This window comes from Castanea sativa, chromosome 12 (genome assembly GCF_040712315.1).
Source record: "Castanea sativa cultivar Marrone di Chiusa Pesio chromosome 12, ASM4071231v1".
Classification (NCBI taxonomy): Eukaryota; Viridiplantae; Streptophyta; class Magnoliopsida; order Fagales; family Fagaceae; genus Castanea; species Castanea sativa.
Window position 1 is genome coordinate 13,717,491 of NC_134024.1, and position 18,515 is coordinate 13,736,005.

Genomic DNA, 18,515 nt, shown 5'->3' on the forward strand with positions numbered 1-18,515 from the left:
GGTTGTGGTTGGTGGTGGTGGCTGTGGCTATGGCTGTGGCCATGGTTTATCGGTGATGAGCTTGAACAGCTCAAGCTAGGGAGGTTTTGAGAGCAAATATCAGAGGGAGGGAGAAGCTTCTAGACCGGGTTGAGAAAGATGGGGAGACAGTGGGAGAGAGAGAGAGAGAGTGAGAAATAATAATAATAAAAATGAATAAAAAATAATAAAGAAAGAATATTTAAATGAAGTGTTAAAAAAATAGAAGTTTTAATGTAAGAGATATTGTAAAGTGGTGTGTTATATGTTATAAAGATAGGTTTTGAGATGGTAAATGCTAAATTTTTTAGTAGTCTTGATGGGAATGCTCTTACAAGACAAAGAATGTGATCATGTTCCAGCTCATCTTGCTCTTTCCCATTTGATAGATAATTGCAAGGTTCTTCTCGATAGGATTCCTCAAACGAGATTGAAGCATTGTTTATGAAAGGCTAACAAATGTGCTGATGTTTTGACAAGAAGATGAGTGAAATTGCTACCAAGATTAATAGTCTGTTTAGATAAAGGGGAAGCAATGGGGTGTAGAGTAAAATTGGCTAAAAATTAGGCTAATTTCCAACCAACTTTACTCGACTCTCCTCTATTTCCCCTCCTTTCCCTTCAATGGGATGCCATTGCTTTAGCAATGCTACTGTTCTTTCCTTGCAATAATATTTCCTTCATTACAAAAAAGATAAAGTGATATCTAGACCAATATAAATTTATATGTGAAAACATTTATTAACATTTATTGACATAATAAGATATTATTTTCTTCTTTTTTTTTTTTTTAATACTGCATACCTTTTATTAATAAGAAGTGCTACAACTACAATATTTTCACAACAAATCATAAGTGATTAACTGTTATTGGTACTAATTTGAACTTACCACTGAAATTACGTTTTTGCCTACTAATAACAACCCGTAACAACCTACCACATAATATTTATTGTAAAAATATTGTAGACATAACATTTCTCAATTGTTATGTATATTACACAGACACACGGGTGTATATAGGGGGATTGAGATCCCATGCAATAGGTATTGCACAAGGTGCAATAGTTTCAATCCCAACCGTTGCTTTTATCCAACACATATCAAATTGACACCTAGTAATGACAGGTCAACAATATACGTGACACCCATTTTCTGCCCTTTCTCTGCTCTCTTCTCTTCACCTTTCAGTAACCTAAAAAAAAAAACTCTATTTCTTCAAATCTTTCTCTACCCAAAATTCAAAAACTCTCTTCCATCAGATCACACCGTTGTTGAATCTCCATGGCTACAGCTAGCAGCCATCGTATCCCACATCTCCATTGTCGGCAATAGTTCCAGTAAGTTCTAGTCTCTCCTTAGTGACCAAAACCCTTAGAATTTTGTTAAGTGACTGGGTTTCCTTTTTGAGTATAAAGCTTGATGATTTGCTTGGGTTTGAAAAATTGGGGCTTTTGGGTATGGTTGAATGTGTTTTAATTAAGTATTCGCTTGTAGTTGTTGTGTGGTGTTATCTTTGACATCAGTCCAAAAATTATGTTGCTTGGTCATGAACTCATGATGTATGCTAAAACATCATTATGAAATTTCTCTTTTTTTCCTAATTTTTTTTAGGTATCTGTTCCTTTTCTAAATTTGGATTGACTATGCAGATGGGTATTTGTTGGTGAAAAATATATTTTGTTTCTTGTAGTTCATTTTAAAGATATAAACTGTGGCTCTTGATAGGAAATGAGGTACAGTGTTTGTGAGCTTAGAATAATGATTCTTTGTTATGTACAACTGGCTTTCTAAGCTACATTGCTACTCACACTCTTATTTGTGATCTAATTCTTGGTCAGAGTTTATTTAACAACTTATGTGACATGACTATTGTTATGGCTGGAGTGTTATGCTCTTGCTCTCCCCATAATGTTGTGATGCATTGATCCTGATTCCTGACAAGTATATTGACTTGCTATTTAGAAACCATTCAGGTTCATAGCTTGGGCATTTGACAATTTATGCTTTGTTTTTGTTGAGCACAGAAGGTTTAAACAGTTAAGCATAATGTGAATTATTGGCTTGTCTTTAAATAAAATTCATGCCAAAAATATTTTACTTGCATTTCCCACTAAATACCTTGGAGCTTGCCTTGGACCCCTTTTCAATTATTTTGTTATTGGAGCATAATTTTGCTTTGGCACCCTTTTTTTTTTAGTTGATGAATATCTCATCTTTGCTTCTCCTTAATGCAAAATACATTTGTTATTGTCTGATTGCCCCCATTTCAATTTTGGCTATGCAACTGTTATATTTTGTCATTGATTATGAAGAAATTAAATGTATCTCTTGAACATTCAGACTATATGATCTGCTTTGTATTTCACTTTTAATGTTGGTCCTTTAGCTGAGTTCTTAAGAAAGGAGTTCCTAAGCTAAACCCTCAACAAACTTACATATTTAGTAGTGATAACGATCTTATAGCTTCACCTGTGCCTGCTTTTAGTTTGAAATTTTGATATATGTTTAATTTTGAAATTACTTTTTGTTCTTTTGTTAGGTTGAATGGCATGATTAAATGGATGCTATTCTTTGTTTGATCACCGGAGCGAGAAAAGGCAGCTGCTGAAGGGGGATTAGTGCGAAATTTCAGATTGTTTTATGATAGTGTAGACCACATGTTCTCACACTTGTACAAGTTCTACCATTCTGATGAAATGTTGTAGAAAAATATATGTTTTGGATGTATGTAGAAACTACAACATTTACCTCTAGTAGACAGTTGGATGATTCAAAAAATGTTTTGAATGGAAGTATTTTGCTTAGGCATTATCTTATTCATTACACTTTAGCTTCAATTTGCATCATTATAGGATTTGTGAATGTAATTTTTAGGTTCCATGAACGTGCATATTTTTAGGTTGTCTTTGAATGAAATACTAGCCTTGTAATCAAAGTGTACATTTCAATAAAGCTTTATTTATTTTTGGATCAAACTCTTGCATCAATTTGTGACCGTATAGGGATCATCAAAATTGTTCAATTCGAAGCATAAAAAGAAATTAGAAATAAAAGGCACACAATCAATTACATTTTATTACATTCTCAAATCAATATCAATAAAAGAATAACTATATTCTATTACATTCTTCTTGGTTTGTACTCTAAATCCTTGCAAAAGTTTTTGTAAATAAACATGAAACTACTCAAGTGTCAAAACTAAAGAATACATTCAATGTTTCGTTGATACTAATATTTAGTCTATTGACAGCAAGATACATGGCTTCAATACTTTATGGAATGCTTCAGAACATTTTTTGGCAAGATATATTGAACTTTATGGCATCAAAGGCTAATATTTTATCCTGTTAACAAGAAAACAAGACACAGTTATTAGATATTACTCCATATAACCTTTTGTGACTATAAATGGAAAATAAAAAAGTGCATAAAACAAACTCTTGTTCATAAGCTCAATTGTGCCCAAATCTAGCTGCAGTTTCTACTTTATTATATAAATTAGTACCATATTTGTATAACATAGAACTGCCCAAGTAGAATTAAAGTTAATAAATGAATACCATATCTGTATAACATAGAAATGCCCAAGAGAAAATAAAGTTCAACTAGAAACATTTGACAATTTTTTATTAAAAGAAAAATAGCATCACCGAAATTTCAAACATTCTTTTGAACCAAAATAGCATCACCAGAATATTTTGGAAGGCCTTAACATAAAAAAAATCTAAATTAACTACTTAAAAATTTGAGTAAACTTGTTAGGCATGATTGGTAACAATTCAAGTAACCAAAAATGCAAATATTTTCCCCTCAAGTTCACCTATCAAGGGCCACAATTTATTTTTTTTTAAATGAACTACAAGAAAAAAAATATATTATCCACCAACAAATACCCATATGCATAGTCAAGCCAAATTTAGCAAAATTACACTCCAAGGTATTTAGTGGCAAATGCAGGTGAAATTTTTTTGGCATGAATTTTATTTCAAGAAAAGCCAATTAAATTCACAATATGCTTAACTGTTTAAAGCTTCTGTGCTAGACAAAAACATCAGTGGACAAAAACAAGAAATCAAGGAAAGAAAAAAAAAATTCAAAACATTACACAAGAAATTATTTAAAGCAAAAAAAAAAACAAACAAACAAAAAAAAATTAATTAAAGAAGGGGGAAATATTTGGCAAAGAAATCAAGAAAAGAGGGGTAAAAAACTGATATCATAATATCCTAACTAGATTTAATCATGTTAATTTTTATTAATTTTTTTGGGGTTGGTTTTTAGAACAAAGGTGTGGCTGATCTATTGGAGCAGGGTCAGGGTAGAGACTGGAAGGTTGTCGGACTGACACTAGTGATGAGCACCTCCAGCAACAATGGTGTGGGGGTAAGGAGATCAGCCCCAGCTGGGCTTGAGAGAACCAGAAAGAGCTGAAGGAAGAAAGAGATATATATATATATATATATATATATTTTTTTTTTTTTTTTTTTTTTCAGTTTGTTGTTATCCAAGACACCATAAATCCATTCCACTAAAGTACTTCCATCACCAAAATGTAAAGCCTTATCCAATTACTTTACCAATTTCCCTGTTACTAAATGTTCAAAACAACTCCCCTTTACCCTTCTGTTTCATCTTCAACTAAGGCTGCTTTGCAGCCTTGTGTTTTGGAATGATCATTATTTGTTGGACTGTCCTAGCATCAGCACTTTGAACTTAAGCTACATAATCAGTATGACATTTTTATCAAAATTATTTCAACTTTTGTGGGTCTATGCACTTGATCATTCCTCTAGCAATGGAATGTGTTCATATTGGCAAATGATACACTTCAATTATAAATCAATAAAGATTTCTATTTTTTAATCAAACACACAAACAACACCCCCCCCCCCCCCCAAAGTAATAATAATAAAACCAAACCTTGCACAGAAACACCCACACTATTACATATGTAAGTGCCCTATAATCTATAATCATAAATTACAAAACAGCTCCAGTGAAATGTACCGAAAAAGATAAATGTAATTGAGACAGAACACTTTTCCACACATAATGTACATGTTGGAATATATTAATTAATATGTTTCTAAGAAACCTTTTGTTACAAAAGGGAAGAAAAGAAAGGAATATTATTTTGGTTGTCAGGTGCAATAACAACCAATGTCCAGCAATAATATAGTTTTAAGTCTTAAGGCAAAAGGTAGTGAGTAAAGAAAGAGGAAGTAAAATGTGTGTGTATATATAGCCTCAAGTAGATTCCAAATGCCTATAGGTAGTTAGGAGATAATATGCAACTGAACTGAGCAGGGTTCTAAATAAAGCATAAATTGTCAAATGTCCAAGCTATGAACCTGAATGGTTTCTAAATAGCAGGTCAATGCATCACGGCATTATGGTGAGAGCATAACACTCCAGCCATAACAACAGTCATGTCACATAAGCTGTCAAATAAACTTTGGCCAAGAATTAGCTTACAAATAAGAGTGTGAGTAGCAATATAGCTTAGAAAACCAGTTGTACATTGTTGAGGTCTAAAAAATCATGACACAAGGCCCAAAGAAATGGCACATTGGGCCAACCCAAGGGAAGTAAAAATTGAGGAAAAAGGATCGGGCTTACAGAAAAGAAAAGGACGGTAGGGCTGAAGGATTTGAGGCCCAAGATCCATGAAGAGGCAGGATTTAGGGTCCATAAAACAAAGGGAGAAAGAAAAAGAAGTCAGCCCTCCAGAATCAGAGAACCAAAGAAAGTCCGGTAGAAAGGGCTAGGCCAGGATCCCGGAGACTGCCTGGGACCTCTAGGGTGTGCAACACAGCCAAAGTGGGATTAAGACAGCTCAAAGGGAAATCAAAAGGCACATGGAACGAAGGGCGGATGTGTTCTTCTCGAGCACTCAGTGATGCAGCACAGAGCCAAAGGGCTTGGAGAGCAACAACTCAAGAGCAAGAGACCAGTACCTCGGGGAACCCAGAAAGGAGAGCCATAAAAGGAAATAGCTGGGAAAACCTTCGACTTGGTAGAGAAGGACTTGGCTTACTAGGAAAAATGACAAAAGAAGAGGGGCGGCCATAAAAGGGCTAAGTCTGAAAAGGGGAAGATAGAGAAACCATGGAGGAAGCGAAGTTGAAAGTCAGCTCTCCCAAAGGCACCTCAGAACGGAAGGTCATTAAGGGTTTTTGAAGGAAAAGCACCAAAAGAAGATAACTATGAGAAACGAGGAAAGAATCGGTCATCAGAAGGGCTGGAACAACAAGGGCTCTGGTACCCAGGGAGCCAAGGGGGAGGAATCAGTGGTACCCTAGAACCCTAGAGTGACACTATAAAAGGGAGAAGCAGCCAACGTTGAAGAGGGGGGATGATTCAGCAATAGTGAAATCATAATAGAATCATAAAACTCTGTCAAAACTCTAAGAAAATAAGGAAATATCTCCTGATATTCTAGAAACAGCCACTATAGTACATACTTGAATTCAAAATGATTCAAACTTTGCAAGTCTTAAAGGCTTAGATAGCCATCTAAGTCTGTAATTTTTGAGTTTATTTGGACCTTGTATCACATTTTAGTGAGCACCTTGTAATCTATAATTAAGAAAACTAATGGAGTATTTCTAATTGATTTGAGGATCCCTAACAATTATTTTGTGTGTTTCTTTATTGCATTGCCTGCCTTTGTTATTTTCTTGTTGTTCAATGCATATATTCTCGCTTTCTAGTGTATGCGTATTGTAAGAACCTTGCCCTGTGCATCACTTGGTTTGTAAACAGCCCATTTAGCTATGGTAAACCAAGCCCAGTCCCTTCAAACTACAACAAGAGGGCCCCGGGGTCCTTGCTTAAGCTTGGGTCTGGACACCGTCAAAAAGAGACCCTCACATACATAACAAAGAATCATTATTCTAAGCTCACAAACATTGTTCCTCATTACCTATCAAGAGCCACAGTTTATATCTTTAAAATGAACTACAGGAAACAAAATATATTTTTCATCAACAAATACCCATCTGCAAAGTCAATTCAAATTTAGAAAAGGAATAGATACCTAAAAAAATTAGGGAAAAAAATTTTCATAATAATTTTTTAGCATACATTAGGTCTTACCCAAAAGCAGATACTTAATCAACACACATTAGGCCTTACCCAAAAACCCCAATTTTTCAAACCCAACAAATCATCAAGCTTTATACTCAAAAAGGAAACCCAGTCACTAAACAAAATTCTAAGGATTTCAGTCTAAGGAGAGAGATCAGAACTTACCGGAACTATCGCTAGAAGTGGAGGTGTGGGACGCGATGGTTGCTAGTTGTAGTCATGGGGATTCAGCAATGGTGTGATCTAATGGAAGAGAGATTTTTTGAATTTTGGGTAAAGAAAGATATGAAGAATTCAAAGGAGTTTTTTTTTTTTTTTTTTTTTTTTTTTAAGGCTACTGAAATGTGAAGCGAAGAGAAGAGAGTAGAGAAAAAGCAAAAAATGGGTGTCACGCAGATCGCTGACCTGTCATTATTAGATGTCAATTTGATATGCATTGGATAAAAGCAACGGTTAGGATTAAAAATATTGCATGGGATCTCAATCCGTATTTAGGGAAATAGCATGAGTCCAATCATTGTGTGGGGCCCACATGTTGTAGGAGGCTACCTGTATAGAGCTAAAACACAAGATATTTTTTACGCTGCTACTAATATATTATGTATGTATGTTCCCTTCGCAATCAGTCGAGATAAAACACAAAGCCAAGAAGCATTTCAGCAGCAAAACAACTCTAATCAGACGATGGTGGCTCACTATCAACTACTCTAGCCTTTTACTTTGTATAGAACTGCAGCAAAAGCACACTCACAAAGTCAGTGCACTCATAGGCAACCTTGTAATCGTCGCTAAGCTACCTGAACATGAACCTGATAGTCAAAGCATCCAGAGGCACCAGGACACGAGTGTAGCCATTACCAACAAACATCAAGTCATTTCATGACGACTCCAATCCACAGGGCGATTTGACAAGCAAACCAATGTTTTTTTCAGAATCATTTGGCTAACATGCAGTCAAATTCAACATAATTCAGATCAATAATTTGACAAGAGAATCAATGATTTGCGTTCCGGAAGGGGCAGACTTAATAAATCAATGAGTAAACTCAGGTAAGAAACAAGTAAACATCATATTAATACGAAATTGTCCTTAGTTTTTGTCTATTAGATTACACTTGCAAGACTTGGAGACAGAAATCCATCGAAAAAGATGTCTAAATACCTACTGAGTACAAGTGCGTGATGTCACAACAAATTCCATAATTAATAGGAAAAAAAAAAAAAAAGAAGGTAAGAAGAAACCGAGCTATTGCGAATATCCTGTACAAAGATATATGGTGGACACATACCCAACAGAACTGAACAATTGATTGGACCAAATTATGTTAGTCATGCCTTCCAGCCATAACCCATATTATCATCGAAGTCACTATTTAAAAACCCATTTTCCGTGAAGTCGTGGGCTATATCCGGAACTACTATATCATCCTGCAATTGAAGATTCTGTGGCAGATCTGGAGATCTCTGGTTGAATCCATTATTGCCACCAGCTGCAGTGTCACTATTTGAAGCAGCTTTGAAACTGTTACTCCGGCTTGGGGCAGGCCCAGGCCCATTACTTCCCGATGCATTAGCTGGGGATGCAGCTACCGCTGCTGTATTGTTGCCTCCAAACCCCGCTCCATTCCTTGCCACACTCCCATTTGCATTTTGACCAGAAAGAGATTGCTGTTGCATCCCTCCCCCACTATTATTAGACATCTGCAGCAGTTGTTGGATCATTTGTTGTTGTTGTAAGGCCTGATTGCCTTGGGAGCTCTGTGGATGGTTTTGTTGGAGCAAGTTATTGGCACTCAGTGAGCGCTGCTGCAGTTGCTGTGGCTGTTGGGGAGGTAAATGAGGACTTGAATAGCCACTAGTTGGTAAATTCTGCATGGATCCTGGTATTAAAGCAGCTGCCCCTTGGAAATTTGAAGATGGACTCTGATTAGAATTATTGAAGGAAGACGAAGCCTCCTGTTGGAGTGAGTTAGGATTTGAATTCATAGAGTTCTGCCTCATAAGCATATTTTGGTAACTGGTCAGTGCCAGAGCAGCTTGTGCCGGCCCATTTAAAGCTCCTCGACCAGCCATATTATGATTGTTGCTTATTTGGTTATTTAGTCCAGGATGCATTGCCATTAGCTTATTGATAGAGTTCCGATCAGTTGGAAGACCTGGAACATTAGCTAGTTGCTCCATCTCCTGCATCTTTTGCATCTGGAGCTTGGCCGTGGAGGAATGTCGAGGATAGTTTTTCAAGCCCTCTGTAAATAAGTGTTACAATAAGATCCGAGCAAGCTATGGTTACAAAGTTTAATTAACTATTTTCTACAGATTGGCAACTGCAACAACTAACAGCAAAAAATCATGAGATTTCCACAGAAAATAAACTACTGGGAGTGGGGGGGACAAAAAAATAGGCAGTTTCCATGGAAACCATTTTCCTCAGCAGCTTTTGAAAATTAATAAGGTAACTTTTTATAACTAAATCAAATGAGCAAAATTACCCATGCAGACAGTAAGCAGATATAGTAAAAAAAAAACTTTTGTGGGGGGGGGGGTTGGGGTTGGGGGGTGTTTGGGGAGCAAGAACTGAGGTATAGTACAAGACTATATAAGTAGAAGAGGATACAGACTCAACGCATTTTGTTCAAATATACAAATCAAATTCAAGAATTGCACTGGCTTTAGGTCTAACAAAGTTCAAGATCATTAAAGTAGCAAAAATAAGAGTTCAAGATCATAATTTTATCCAGTGTATGCAAATGAATAGGACTCAGATCAAACTTCCAGCTCAGCAGTCAGCACACAGAAAAGTTTGTATATAAATATCAACATTTGTTTAAGGAGCTCTCTAAGACAGTGCAAGTCTACAAAGTCTGAGCAAGTCAAAGATAAAACTCTCACAAAAAGACGACTAGCAATGCAAGAAAATCAAATTACAAAAATGACAAGTAATAGCAAAAGCCACAAAGGAATTACCAATTGGCCCAATGTCTTGATCCCGGCAGAAAGTAATTAGATCTTTCATACTATTAACGACTTCAGAAATCTGTAAAGAGTTGGAAAAGCAATTGACATATCAACTTTCACACTAGATTTCATCTCAGAAATAAAATAAATATATACCTGCAAACACCTCACATATCTTTTGGAAAAACCCAAGTCATTCAATGACTGTAACTCCAAACTCTTTGCAAGCTGGCGCCCAGCTGTCAGTACCCTGAGGAAAAGCAATTGACATATCAGTGCAACCTCACTGCATTCTGGGTAGAATTAATCCCTTTCAAACCAATAGAAAAGTAGCAGAAACTTTTTTTTCTTTTTTTCTTGTAATTCCTGACTAAACTCAACTCACAGCTGTAACATGCACGATTAAATAGATGATGGTAATAAAATTGCACTTCATAGCAATCAATCAAGTCAGCATGCCCTTAACACCCATAGCTCAATGAAATGTTGAAGACCAAAAAGCTTTTCAAAAGGCCCTCTGAGAGTTCACTTTCCAGGCTGGTGCCCCCATCCTTAAAAAGCATTATCAAATCTTGTGAGCCATACACAAAACTTATGCCCCCAGAGCATTAGAGATATGAGATAATGTCACTCATCATTACAAGTTAGAAGAAAGCTAAATCATAACATGCACTTTCTTTACATCCATCTTAGTCAGAGGATGAGGGCAAGGACAAACATTTCCAAGTGTTCCACATGCACTTGCTTTTCCTTCTTTACTATAACCACTAGCAAGCCTAAGATCAGCTAGGACTCCTACATTACTAATGCCACAATTTTTATTTTTGAAGACAAGGAACCTCTGCAAGGTAAGGCTGGTTCATGTACACCCCCCCCAGCGCCGGTTGAGTAAACCCCAAATACATGACCCCACCTGCAAGAACCGTGTATCAGGTAATCCCAGGACTCAAATTGGAGACTTCATGGACGGTGTTCCCATGAGGCCAACCAAATGAGTAACCCCAGCACGGGCTTACTAATGCCAAAAATTGAAGCAAACTATTCATTTGAAGAAAGAAGCTTCAGTTAAAATGGATTGAAGAAACAATATCAAATCCCTGAGGTGATCTTATAACTTCATTTACTCACATATTGCTGTTTGTTTGAAGATCCTGCTGAGAAACCCCATCAGATCCACTTTCAGCAATAGTGCTCTGGCATTTCTGTGCAACCTGAACAAACTGGTTCACCTGCAACATAAGTGTGATAAGTATGTTTAAAATGTTCATATTTAGCATCCTCGCTGAATTTGAGTAATCTAAATAAATTTAAATCAAGAACCAAGAGTATAAATTAATTATACACGCTAGGAATACTTAATGCTGGGAACTGAATGACAATCTAAAAATCAGTGTATTAGAAAAAGAATCAAAACTAGTACTATACACCTATATATTACGAAATTATTAATCAAAATAAGTACGTTTCAGGACTGAGCACTTGAAAACAAAAAAACAAAAAACAAAACAAAACTATATTTCAGGGCTGAGCCTCCCTTTAATAAAACTAAATTTTAACAAAGGCCTTTAAGGAGGCAAGGGTATAGGATTTTCCAGATTTCAGCAACCAACATTTTGTAGGAATGAGTGAAGTTTGGGATTATAACGAACAGAGAAGTACAACATGACTAAAGCTAATATTTTCACTAACTACATTAGACATTGGTAAATCTCTTTTCAGAGCCAGCTTTCCAGCAAACCCCCATCATTGGGAAAAACTAAAACCTTTTCTTAACAACAATGAACAAAAGGAATCCCATATCTATTTCTCACATATTCTTTCAGTTAATGATACTTGTTTGGAAACATTAATGTCTTATATGAATGTTTTTGTTAGGCAATTCCTTAGCTGTTGATAATCTTAGTATTTAGTCCTAAAGTCATATAATTGAGCTTTGAAAATTCTCTGATGTTTTTTCAAATTTTTCCTGTAGCACATTTGCAGAGGTTTCTTGAAACAAATATCCCAAATCATCTCTTGTATATATTTTTTGAAAATCTTAAAAAAAAAAACAGCTCCCAATTAGGTCACAATCAACGCATAGTAGTAGCAATATCAAGATTATATTCCCAATTTGTACATGCACTAGCTGACAAAATCATTACATCAAACCAAAATAAAGCAAGAGTTAATAGGGTAGGCAATATATTACCTGTGGTGCAACCAACCTACGAGGAAGAAGTTCTTCATGTCGCCTTGCACAAAATTCCCAAGACAATATCTGCAAAAGCAAAACAGTGTGAGCAGGTAATTTGCAACTACAGACTATAGAGACTGCCAAACAACTAAACATGAGATTAACATCTTCACTAACCTTCAGGTCTTGGCTGAAAATGATACGAAGCTGACCCTCACGAACAACACGAAGTTGCTCGTAGACACTCTCTTGGACTGCTTTGCCATATTCTAACATCATTACTCCAGAAGGAAATCTACATTCCCGTGGCAAGTCCAAAAACAGAAGTTCATCAATGACTCCACTGCCAAATTTGATCTCATTAAGTCGAGGAAGTACTTCAAAAGTTGCCTCTGCAAAAAGAGAGTTATTGCTTAGATCTGATCAGAAATCCTCAAAGGATAATACACTATTGAGCAAACATTTCAAGCAACTTTACCCTTAAAGGTGAAGTTATATTGAAGCCCTAGGCATCTGTGTGAGACTAATAAGATCAGTTGAATTAATTACTGGATAGAATTTCAAACATGGAATCCACTTACGTACCTTCTTAGTTACTGAAGGTTATCTTTATGTTATTTTTACATTAGAAAACTCTGTTATTGTCTCCATTGAGTTTATTTAATTTTATAAGGATTTTTTTTCTCATTTTTTAAAACAAGCTCTAATATGCAAAATTAGGCTACACCTAAGCAGCATAAAGGTTGTTCCTAGTGCACAAAGCTCCCACTTTTGTAGAGTAGAGAAATCATGATAGGCAGCCTTACCCCCCCCCCCCCCCGCCCCCCATTTTTTTTTTTTTTTTTTGGAGAAGTTGATTCCCAAACTCAAACTTACGATCTATTGCTTTTGGTGGAAGGCACTTCACCATCACACCAAGGCCCAACCACTAAGCAGCATATGAACATGAATTTTAGAAGAACAATAAGGGGCCAAGTGAAAAAGAAAATGAGAAAGAGGATAAACCAGACGCTAAGTATATAACCACATGTGGAAGGGAAAATATTGTTCAAGGCCTTCTTCGTTACAAACATAATTCCAACATATCACAAGTTATACAGATTAGCAGTGTGCGCTCACTATGCAAATTTTCTTTGTGATATCTAATGCTTCATTGTCCCGTTTGTGATAATATGACCGTGCTACTCATCATTTTTTATGGACAATTTGTTAGTTAATAGATGCATAATCCTTGCTCTTTGACAAGTGCTCTTTATCATGATTTCTCCTAGGAAATAATTCCTAAAATTGTACAACGTATCATAAACTTCCCCTTTATATTTGAACTTTCTTTATACTTCCAACCAAGGCTTCTTTGATCTTTCATATTGCAAATCTAAATCAATTTAAGAGCATTCAATTGTCCTCTACCATGCAAACTCCTTGCAAGATAATCCTAAAACTGTAATAATGTATCTTGAATTTTTCTAAGCTTCCATTTTACATGTGTAATTTCCTTGGACTTCCACAAACTTTTGCAATATAATACTGAGGCTTATTTGAACTTTCATTAAGATAAACAAATTCCAACTCCAATTTTCATTAAGAACATTTCAAGCCCTCTGTATAATACCTACCAAAATTAACTCCAGAAAAGGATTACCCAACTATATAAAAAATAAAAACAATTCAGAAAAAATCAACATAGCATAATCACAATATTCAGAAAGCCTTCCAATATAAGTATTTTACGCCGTAATCCTAATGTTCTTACCAAATCCCCTTCCAGATTTGGAACCACAAATATCACACTGCCATGCATCCTGGAAAGGCAAAAAAAATTATAAGTGACAATCATGATCATGTAATTCAAGAATTGAAGAGAATACAACCACTAAAGATGTTAGATAGTACATGAAATTACTGAAGATAATGAATCTGTAATTTCTATACGTGATTCGAGGTCATTGATGATTATATAAGAATTAAGTCATGCAATGAATGGAAGGACAATAGTTAGTATCCATTATAGGATAAACTTTACATTAGGCCAGTTTAAATTCTATGGTATAAGCTTTTTTATTTATTTTTTAAAATAGAATGAAAAGATCACCAGGACAAAAAAAATTACCATAGCTGCCTGGGGGAAAACACCAAGTGCATGATGCCCAACATTATCATACAACGACAAGCACCATCTTTTCTTTGCACGAGGAGAGTAATACTCTGCTACAAACTTCCTCCAGTACACAATAGTATTGTCCTGTGAAAAGAGCAAAAATATTAAATGAAAAAAGGTGACAACAAAAACTCATTTGAACTTCATTAGTACATACACTAACAAAAGAAGTCAACATGTTTTTAAAAAACTCAGTCATGAAAAAATAGAAATTCCTTGTAAGAGATGAATATTGCAGAAGATACGCAGCAGGAAAAATGTTTTACACCATAAATCACAGATATGGATACTTTTTGAATATGATATGATATGGACCCAGCAATACATAAACTCTTGAAAAGTTAGTATTATGGATGGCTCACTAGATTGATTCTAGATGAAGTCTCTTTGGGTATGCTTTTTGCAGATTATATAATTTGAGTGAATGAAAGCATGAATGTAAAATTCAAAATTGTAGAGCTGACTTAGAATCTAAAGGCTTTCAAATTTGGACTAAAATTGAGTACATAGAATGTAAGTTCAATAAAAGTACAAACAAACATGAATGAGTTGTAAGACTAAATGATCAAGAGATACAAAAGAGTGAAAGCTTTCGACATCTTGAATCAATAATTCATAAGGATGGTGCGAGATTGAAGATGATGTGAATTATAGGATAAAAGCCAGGTAGATTAAGTGGAGAACGCATTAAGAGTATTGTGTGATTCTAAAATACATATAAAGTTAAAAGGGGGAAACTTTTAAGACTGCTATAATACTAACCATGCTCTATGGTGCTAAGAGTTGGGCTATTAAGAAGAAACATGTAAATTAAACAAGTGTAGTTAAAATTAGAATGCTAAGTTGGAAAAGTGGAAATGCAAGAAAAGATTGGATTCAAAATAAAGAAATTTGCTTAAAGATAGGGATGGCCCCCTATTGACGAAAAAGATGAGAGGAGAGTGATTAATGCACCAATGACGAAAAGTGAATTCATTTGAGTTAAGTGAACAAAATAAGTAGAGGAAGACCTAAAGTCACATAATTACTAGTAGTAGTAGTAAAAAATGACGTGTCAATTAAGGAGGTGATGGAGCATATGATTTTGGATAGGATAAAATGAATGAAAAGAATACATGTGGCTGAACTTGATTAGTCTATCAAGGACCCATGCCCACCTCAAAGGTATGGGACGAAGACTTGGTTATTATTGTTTGTATGGCAGAGATATAAAATAATTAATATATAACAAAAACTTTTAAACATATATTATGCTAGATGCTAGTTTAACCAATAAATAACAAGCCAAAAAATTTATTAATATATAATAAATAACAAACATCAAGAGGCATAGAATGTTTTTGATAAGTGAAAGGTATAAAATATGTATAAATGATGAAATAAATTTAGAAGTTATAATAACAAGAAGAACACATGACCTATATTTGATAATCATAGAATATTGGAATCTTTAAGGTTTCTAACTTTCTATAACACAAGATCTTGCGTTTTACATTTAAGCCCATGCCTTGTCAACAAAGTCCTACCATACATATGCAAACAATCAACTGCCTTATAGATGCATATATGAAACACATACCATCATATCGGAAACATTCTAAATACAATTCCAGCAACTAAGTTGAAGTATCCTTGCTTCCTAGGTTTACCAGATAAAGTACAGAAAAACAACTACTCACATGTGGCCGTTGCCTCTGATGATATAGGTATTGCATCAACCGTCGAGCACATACACCACTCTCGGGACGCTTCATGGTTGAGACTGGCGTCATTGCCTGCTGTTGCAGTTGCTGCCTCAGCTGCATCTGCTGCTGTTGCTGTTGTTGTTGCTGTTGCTGTTGCTGTTGCTGTTGTTGCTGCTGCTGCTGCTGCTGCTGCTGCAGGTGGGCTCGCTGCAACTGTGGCATAGACTGCAAAATCTGTTGCTGTTGACGTAGTCTCTGCTGCTGCTGAAGCAACACTTGTATCTGAGGGTTACGACCTTGGAATTGCATGGGGTCTTGTCTCTGCTGCAAAAGATGTAACACATGCTGCTGCAAGATATCTTCCTGCTTGATATCCATCCGGGGTTTCTTCTGCACATGGGATAAGTTATTTGGATCCTGAATGAAAGTTCCAACTCGTGCACCCATGGGAAGTGAAGCTGGGCCAGTTTGTGATGTAGGTAATGATGTAGCACTTGAAGCCCCCTGCGGCTGCTGCACATGTTGCGCATTCTGGTCTTGATGAGAATTTTGCTGCACTACAGAAGACCCATCCATAACTGATGAGCCTGAAATACTGATATTATTGGAAGAGAATGACATAGGTGATGCTGGCAAACGTAAGTAAGACTCCGTATTGATACTTGCACTTCTTTGTAAATGGGGACCTCCCGAAAGTGCAGAGTTTGCATCTGTGACCAAGGAACTTGCCCCAACACTTGGTCCCGAGTTTCCCACACTGTTCAATGCAGCATTGTTCATATCACCCGAAACCGGACCCAAATTTGAACGTCCAGTTCCCGGAATTGAATTAGAAGAGTTCCCAAAAGATGAGCTCAGGTGAGAGTTAACTACAGCCTGGGACTGCCCGTCTCCCTGGAAGAATATTCCGGAACTTGAGGAAGATTGGGTTAACCCTCCAGCCACCCGAGAAGGTGCCATGGGGGGCACCGCCCCTTGGTGGCTGGAGTCTAAGTAGCTCTCCAGAGCCAGACCTAACTAGGGTTTTATATGTACAAAAACAAATATACTCAACCCACTTAATATGATCCAGAAACAAAACCCATATCAAAAAAATCCCCAAAAAATCTCCACAAATACAGCATGGGAAGTTAAATAACAGTATATTCCCACTTCACCAACCAAAGATAAACACAATTTTGATCACTTGTGTCTCAAATCACTATTATTTTTTTCTTTTTTGACAAAACCTACAAGCTCTAGTGCGTCCCAAACTGCACGCAAAGTTTTACTCTGTTTGAGCTTTCAACAATTTGTCATGGGGATCTAAAATAAACAAACCAAACAACAACATTAGCTTTAGAAGAAGAAGAAGAAAAAGAAAAAAACCCTAGCTTTAAATAGAAACCCAACACAAAAGCTTATAAACTGCTTTACCCAGTTTAATTACAGACCTAAATAACATCAAATCACTCTCATTCTCGCCCTTGCCAACCAAAAAAAAAAACCCTAATCTTTAACTTAGCTACCAAAAACAGTGTCTTTAACCTATACCATCCAAAAAACTTTCACACATTTAACACAATCAAATTTCACAACCTTAAAATTAAACTCAAAATTAAACTATTGATCAAATTTAGCCCAAATTTTCTCATTTTGAACTCTCGTAAACTGCGATCCAACACACCTAAACCTCTCAAATCGAATAAGAAATTACACAAAATTTTGACACTAAAAACTCACTAAAAAAAAAAAAAACAAATACTGAACTTAATCAAACACCCATTAGCAAGTTAAACTAGAAGATCAAGACCAAAAATGAAAAAAGCATTTACAAAAAGAAATAAATAAATAAAGCTTTTTATAGTTTCAGAGATCGAGCAGAACAAAATGAACTTGAAAAAAAAAAAATTTAATTAAATCAAATTATTCGTAGAATTCAGATAATTAAAATGAAGAGGAGGTAGTACTGACCTTCAGAAACGCGAGCTGAGAGCTGAAAAGGCGAAACGTTTCGCTTTATTTTTTGGGTTTTTTTTTTTTCAAAGCTTAAAATTAAGAAACGGTGAAATCGCTAAAGACAGAGAGAGAGAGAGAGAAAATAAGAACTCGAGGGGGCTGTTTATATACCTAGCGGGAATCGCAGGAGCTATAGGTTACCGGCTGCACTGGTATCTTGCCCTATGTCACCGGCTATTCCCGGTTTACCGGGGACACGTGTCGTTAGTTCGATAGGAAAACGTAGTCGGTGTTTGATCTCGCGGTCGCGAGCGAGTTCGCATGTTACGTGGCGCGATCTCATTGGTCGACTTTTGTTTTACTATCGTTAGATCAAGGTGACTCTACGTGAGTCTGGTCCTTTTTTTGAGATATTATAAGCTACACCGCTAAAGCAAAACCCCCACGTCACCTGACAAGGGTAATTTTGGTATTTTACGTTTAAGTTAGGGGT

At 36.0% G+C, this 18,515-nt stretch overlaps 1 protein-coding gene and 1 long non-coding RNA gene across 3 annotated transcripts; one reads left to right on the plus strand and one right to left on the minus strand.

Annotated features, from left to right (window-relative positions):
- The first annotated feature begins 1,186 nt into the window (after positions 1-1,186).
- LOC142621044 (uncharacterized) lies at positions 1,187-2,856 on the plus strand. Its single transcript, XR_012841689.1, has 2 exons — positions 1,187-1,358; positions 2,561-2,856. It is a non-coding gene; the product is annotated as an uncharacterized LOC142621044 (long non-coding RNA).
- A 5,305-nt stretch (positions 2,857-8,161) lies between these two features.
- On the minus strand, positions 8,162-18,165 carry LOC142618349 (putative transcriptional regulator SLK2). 2 transcript variants are annotated; one of them, XM_075791273.1, is made up of 10 exons: positions 18,038-18,165; positions 16,079-17,389; positions 14,352-14,483; positions 13,995-14,043; positions 12,419-12,633; positions 12,257-12,325; positions 11,194-11,294; positions 10,222-10,315; positions 10,075-10,144; positions 8,162-9,356 (listed from the first exon to the last, which is right to left on the minus strand). In XM_075791273.1, exons 2-10 carry the CDS (start codon positions 17,042-17,044, stop codon positions 8,440-8,442), a joined length of 2,613 nt encoding a protein of 870 aa, XP_075647388.1. In that variant the 5' UTR covers positions 17,045-17,389; positions 18,038-18,165; the 3' UTR covers positions 8,162-8,439. The 2 variants fall into 2 exon arrangements, with proteins under 2 accessions (XP_075647388.1, XP_075647389.1); XM_075791274.1 differs by having other exon boundaries at positions 16,079-16,978; positions 18,038-18,148.
- Positions 18,166-18,515: the final 350 nt, after the last annotated feature.